At 44.2% G+C, this 7,113-nt stretch overlaps 1 protein-coding gene across 1 annotated transcript; it reads left to right on the top strand.

Annotated features, from left to right (window-relative positions):
- The first annotated feature begins 3,658 nt into the window (after positions 1–3,658).
- On the top strand, positions 3,659–4,808 carry LOC125510629 (HMG-Y-related protein A). Its single transcript, XM_048675861.2, has 2 exons — positions 3,659–3,850; positions 4,005–4,808. Exons 1-2 carry the CDS (start codon positions 3,800–3,802, stop codon positions 4,479–4,481), a joined length of 528 nt encoding a protein of 175 aa, XP_048531818.2. The 5' UTR covers positions 3,659–3,799; the 3' UTR covers positions 4,482–4,808.
- Positions 4,809–7,113: the final 2,305 nt, after the last annotated feature.

Below are 7,113 nucleotides of genomic sequence, written 5' to 3'. Positions count from 1 at the left end.
AGATCGCGGAGGTGCCGTGTGTTCGGTACTTGGATTGGTTGGATCGCGAAGACGTTCGACTACATCAACCGCATTACTAAACGCTTCCGCTTTCGGTCTATGAGGGTACATGGACACACTCTTCCCCGCTCGTTGCTATGCATCACCTAGATGGATCTTGCGTGTGCGTAGGCAAATTCTTTGAAATACTACGTTCCCCAACAATAACAAAGAGTCTCTTGTGTCCCCAACACACCCAATACAATCCCTCAACATGCAAGAAAGAGTCACTCCAAAGTCACTAATAGCGGAGAACAAACGAAGAGATTATTGTAGGGTACTAAACCACCTCAAAGTTATTCTTTTTGATCGATCTATTTGGCTATTCCTATAAGTGTCACAAACATCCCTAGAGTTCGTACTAAAATAACACCTTAAGACACACATCAACCAAAACCATAATGTCACCCAGATACTCCAATGTCACCACAAGTATCTGCGAGTTTGATTATACGATATGCATCACACAATCTCAGATTCATCTATTCAAACCAACACAAAGAACTTCAAAGAGTGCCCCAAAGTTTCTACCGGAGAGTCAAGACGAAAATGTGTGCCAACCCCTATGCATAAGTTCACAAGGTCACAGAACCCGCAAGTTGATCACCAAAACATACATCAAGTAGATCACGTGAATATCCCATTGTCACCATAGATAAACACATGCAAGACATACATCAAGTGTTCTCAAATCCTTAAAGACTCAATCCGATAAGATAACTTTAAAGGGAAAACTCAATCCATTACAAGAAGGTAGAGGGGGAGAAACGTCATAAGATCCAACTATAATAGCAAAGCTCGCGGTACATCAAGATCGTGCCAAATCAAGAACACGAGAGAGAGAGAGAGATCAAACACATAGCTACTGGTACATACCCTCAGCCCCGAGGGTGAACTACTCCCTCCTCATCATGGAGAGCGCCAGGATGATGAAGATGGCCACCGGTGATGGTTTCCCACTCCGGTAGGGTGCCGGAACGGGCTCCCGATTAGTTTTTCGTGGCTACAGAGGCTTATGGTGGCGGGACTCCCGATCTAGGTTTATTTCTAGGGGTTTCTATATTTATAGGAATTTTTGGCGTCGAGAACAAGTCAGGGGGTCCACGAGTCAACGACAAGGACGGAGGACGTGCCGGGGGGGGGGCCTCCAACCTTGTGGTTGGCTCGGGACTCTTCTGGCCCAACTCTTTTGCTTCAGGGGCTTCTTCCGGTCCATAAAAAGCACTGTAAATTTTCAGGTCAATTGAACTCCGTTTGATATTCCTTTTATACGAAACTCAAAAACAAGGACAAAACATAAACTGGCACTGGGCTCTAGGTTGATAGGTTAGTCCCAAAAATCATATAAAATAGCATATAAATGCATATAAAACATCCAAGATGGATAATATAATAGCATAGAACAATAAAAAATTATACATACATTGGAGACGTATATATGTGTTCAAGACTTGATGCTCATCATTGCCAGAATTGGCAAGAATTTATCTAGGATTGCCAATCTTATGAATTATGCTGATAGACTCACTTATATCAACCCAGTCATTGCCTCCATGCCTATTTTTCCATGTGCACTTTCAAGGTTCATATAACTGTATTGGAACATGTAAACAAATCCAATAGGTCTTTCCCATGGCATGGAAATGATATTAACAAGAAAGGTAATTGTTTGACCAACTAGCAAATGGTTTGAAAACCCAAGAAACAGGGTGGTCTTGGTGTACTCAATCTTAAAACCCAAAACGCTGCTCTACTCCTAAAACACATTCACAATTTTTATAATCATGTTGATGTTCCCTGGGTGAAACTTATTTGGCAAGCACATTACTCAAACAATATGATCCCACATGCTTGCACCAACAAATGATCATTCTGGTGGAGAGACTGTATGAGTTTGTTTGATATATACAAAAAAATTACATCTTGGACTATTAGTAATGGAGATTTTATACTCTTATGGAAGGACAACCGGAAAGGCCAACCCAATATCCCAAGCTACATTCATTTGCAACCAATGATAACATCTATGTATACTCTGCCGATCATCGAGGTGATTTATACTCCATGTTCCAACTGCCACTATCTGTCATTGCCCACCAACAATTCTTGCAACTCACAAATTCATTGGATATGGTCAATGACTTACATAAGCATGACACCTAGAAATTTCATTGGGGAGGTGCTGCTTATTCCACCAAAAAGATTTATAATGCCCTTATGGGACAACCGAGCCCCCCTCCTATCACGTGGATCTGGAAAACATGATGTCTTCCCAAACATAATTTTTTTGCTGGCTGATGTTACATGACAGGGTTAATACTGTTATCTAGATTTTTTTCCATCCGGACTGTAACCAGCGTACACTATGCAAGGATTGCAACACAGAGGACAAAATGCATCTGTTCTTTGGATGCCCATTTCGTCAAAGTTTCTGGTGGGGTAATGGTATGGAATGGGATACATATGCTAGCATCCACAACATGATTGTTGATGCAGAACACAGGTGCAATATGGATTTTATCATTAAGATTCTCATCACTGGTTGTTGGAGCACATGGAACTAGAGAAATGGTATGATCATTGAAGGCATAGTCAATGCTCTATTAGTGCCTGCAAGATGGATTTTATTAGTCAATTCCACATGACAATGCTTAGGGCTAAGCCAAGCATCAAGGAAGGGATGAGATCATAGATTACAGTGTAAAAATAGGCCATATAACTTTACCCATTTCTCTTTTCTTTTTCTCTTTCTTATTTCTGTGTAACCTACCGTGTTACACTTGTAACTTACTGGACTCCCTAATGATTAATGAAAAAAAGAGACTCACATTAGGGAATTTCCCCACAGTTTTTGGTCAAAAAAAAGAAAAGAAAATGACAAGTCTTTTGTTTTGTTTCATTGTTTTTGCCCAAACAATGACCCACTACGAGAGTTGCTTAATGCACCGTCTGATCTGAGAAGACTACATTATTGGCTTAATTCGCTTTTCTGGGTTGCAAACAAAAAATCTTTCTGTTCAAGGAGGCTTCATGTGCGCCCGTAGTATTCCCTTCTACTACCTCCATCCACAAATATACGTCTTTTTAGAGATTACAATAAGTGACTACATACGGAGCAAAATGAGTGAATCTACACTCTAAAATATGTCTACATACATTCATATGTTGTAGTCCATTTAAAATGTCTAAAAAGATCTATATTTAGAAAGGGAGGGAGTATAATGTAGTACCGTATCCAAAATCAAGATCTAAATAGCTTCATGTTTACAAGTGACAGGAAGGGCATTTCGAGAAATTTCAAATGGCACCATTTACCCTCATGGGACAAATATTGAATGTATTTTTCTTGAGTTAATATATTGAATGTTGGTAGCAAATGGCCAGCACAAGACGTGTGGATCTTTTGAACATCTTTGCCTTTTCACCAAAAACCAGGCGCACTTTCTACAAACAAACAAAAAAGGCAGCCGCACACATGACCACGCATAAAGAAGTCCTGACTCGCCACGTCACCGATCCGCGTGCTCCCATCCTCTACCGTCCGATTAGGCCAGCCGGAGCAATCCCGTCCGTCCATCCTCGTTACCATCTCCACCATGCGATCCATCCATCTCACTCTCCCTCACTCCTCTTCAGTTCTTATCCGGAGTATTCCGATCCAACTCTCCCCGCTCGCACGCAGCCGCCGCAGACCTCCTCTCGGGAAGAAAAATTCCCCACCTCCCTCTCCCTTTCCCCTCCCCGTCCCCGCCGCTTCGCCATGGCCGCCGAGCAGGTCGCCAAGCCGGCCACCCTCCCGCCCTATCCCGAGGTACTACCCGAGCCGCCGTTTCTTGCGGTGTTTTTAGTATTTGTTTCTCGTCTTTGGTTCGACGGTGGTTGCCAAGATTTACATTTTGTTGGGTTGAGGTGGTGCCGGAGCTGGATTTCTTACGTTGATCTGTGTTTTTGTTGGACGAGTTCAGATGATACTGGCGGCCATCGCGGCGCTCAACGACAAGAACGGGTCGAACAAGTCCGCCATCTCCAAGTACATCGAGGGCAAGTACGGCGACCTCCCCAAGGAGCACGGCGCGCTGCTGACGGCGCATCTGGTGCGCATGAAGGAGTCCGGCCAGCTCTTCTTCCTCAAGAACAACTACTTCCGCACGGACGCGCCGGACGCCCCGCCCAAGCGGGGCCGCGGTCGCCCGCGCAAGCCCATAGACCCCAACGCGCCGCCGCCGCCGCCGCCGCCCAAGTCCGCGTCGCCGCGCCCCCGCGGACGCCCCGCCAAGCCCAAGGACCCCGAGGCCGAGGCCGCCAACCCGCCCAAGAAGGCCAAGACCGTCAACCCGCCCAAGAAGGCCAAGACCGCTCCCGCCCCTGCCGTCGACGGATCCGCCAAGCGCGGCCGCGGCCGTCCGCCCAAGGCGCGCCCCGCCGAGCCGGCGGCGGCCTGACTCGTCCTCCGTCCGCCTGGGCGCGGCCGTCGGTTTCTCTGGATCACCCGGGTGCTCGTTAGTAATCTTGTTCTGTAGTGCTTAATAATTGTCGGTCGCTCTCTTTAATTGTAGTGGTACTTAATTGCCGGGATCGCCGTGTCGTGATTAGGAGGGTTTGATGTGTCGTCGTCGCCGTTGCTGTCGTGGTCGTAGCGCTGCCGCCGTTGTTGTAACCTAAGGTTGATTAGGATGTTGAGCGTGCTGATTGTTCAGCTATTGTGGATCTATTTGTACAATCGGTGGATGGATTAACTGTGTTGGTTAGTGATGGTGTTCATGTCCTCATCAGTTTGCTGTACCAGGTGTCCACTCCAGTGACTGGTTGGTAGGGTTTTTTGTAGTCTATTTACACTACCTAGTTGTGATCGAGCCTGTTAAGATTTGTCAGTAATGATCACTTGCGATTGTGGAGGAGGCAGCTGCAGAAAATATGATTAATTCACTAAGCAGCAAGTTGGGTTTTGAGGTGGATGATGTGAACTGGCCGAAGAAAAATCGATTTCGTCGTTTTTTTTTTTGGAAAAGGGATGACTCCCGGCCTCTGCACCAACTAGGGATGCATACGGCCATTTTAGTATGAGTATCAAGATAAACATGGTCCTCAGATTTTTTTTTAAATGAGTATCAAGATATTTCTTGATGCGTGATTCCATCACACACCAAACTTGATCCTCAATAAACAGGGGAAAACCCTTGTGCGTCACCTGTCAATTCTAGGAATTGAACTCGGGTCGTTAGGCTGCACAACCGCATACCTAACCACTGAGCCAAGGCTCTCTTTGCAAATGAAATAACAAGTGAAAATGAGGACCGAAGGAGCTCTGTGATGGGCTGCCGAGGCGCTGGGACTGTACCCTTATCCTCCTATGACGAACTGGTGTCTGCAACTCGCTGGCCTGGTACCTGGCGTGTTTCAAGTCAGTTTGAGGGATGAATATCTCCTTCGAGCGCCCTCTCGCCCAATAGTCACTGTCAGTTGAGTACCGCAAATCCACAATACAACCTTGAGGAATGATCGCAGCAGGCAACATGCTTGTTTGACTTGCAGCTGAGGTGCATCTCAGAGACAACCTCATTTATCTACGAAACACGAACCAAAATACATGGTCGGACGATATAAGGTTGGACATACAATGGCACACCGTGGGAGGTACGGACTATCAGAATAACGCGGGGGGGGGGGGGGGGGGGGGGGGGGGGGGGTGGTTGAATTGAGTCATACAGGAGGTGCAACAGTTACAAAGAAATGAGAGATAAAACCATAAGGCATCTGCCATGTGCCCTGGGTGACAATCCCCAACGCAGAAATAAATATATGAATGTCAAAGGAAGTTTCCCTATGGTACCACATTCATGAAATGGTGTCATTGTCCTTTCTATGTCCAAAATATGGGAATAAACTTTTGTATAAAATGTCATTAACATTTTACAGTTGTTTCAAGCCTTGTGCTGCTCGGCATGGCCCCATAGCTTCTGCAATCAACACCGACTACTCCACCAAGTAAGCAATACATGAAAACAAATCCGTACAAATTACTGATAACATGATGTGGCAGATCCCTTGTGAAAAACTAAACACATGTGCAACTATTAGGATTGGAATGCCTTTTCTTGATGTATTTGTACTGTGAATTAGCATAGAAGAAGGCATGCTAAAAGCAAGTATATATCGTCTCCTTGGGTACACTAAATCTATCCGCAAATCAAAATTATCAGAAATATATGGGTATCATTTCAAGCTAGTTGCAACTTTGCAAATTGGAAAGAACGCTAATCAATGGAATTTGAAACATAATTATTACTATTTTTCAATAATGAATTTTTTGCAATGTCAACCACGAAAATAAATCATCAGTACATTGATATTGATATAGCTAAATGGAAATACCCGAGAACATTTGTTAAACCAGGTATAAAACATGTACGCCACAAGATTTATTATTATAATGTATTCAAGGCAACATATGAAAATCTATTTGGGATCAAGAGGTGAATGAGGTTAATAGTGCTAAGAGAATTACTGCAAAATTTACCTCATTCACCTCTTGATCCCAACTGGCCTTGCTCATAAAAAACTCTAATGATCAGATCCTACTGTTTGACACTTTGGAAGAATAAAAACCTCTTTCTATTGAGGGATGGAATGGAAGAAATATCCCCAAAGATCATTTGTTCAATCTCCTCTCATATCAGAATGCCTATTGGAAGCAAAGAGCAACTATAAGATGGGTCAAGTTTGGAGATGAACACTAATTTCTTTCAGAACACTAATTTCTTTCAAGCTAAGGCAACAATTGAGTACATGCACAATCAAATTCAACGCTTACAGGATGAAAACCTAAATGAGCACACAGACCATCAGGCTAAAGCTGCCATCCTATGGAGAGCATTTAAAGGTAGAATGGGAACAACTGAGAATTTTTCTCTATCCCAGATTTGCTGCCAGCTGGTGTTTCTTTGTCTAAACTGGAAATTCCTTTCTCGAAAGAGGAGATTCATAGTGTTATTGAAGAGCTTCCCTACAAAGCCCTGGCCATGATGGCTTTAATGGGAACTTCATCAAAGCCTGCTAGAGCATCATTGCATATGA

The sequence above is a fragment of the Triticum urartu genome, chromosome 5A (genome assembly GCF_056163025.1).
Source record: "Triticum urartu cultivar PI428250 chromosome 5A, HENAU_Tu73, whole genome shotgun sequence".
Classification (NCBI taxonomy): Eukaryota; Viridiplantae; Streptophyta; class Magnoliopsida; order Poales; family Poaceae; genus Triticum; species Triticum urartu.
Note: the sequence above shows the minus strand (reverse complement) of the source record. Positions and strands in the feature narration are given on the sequence as shown.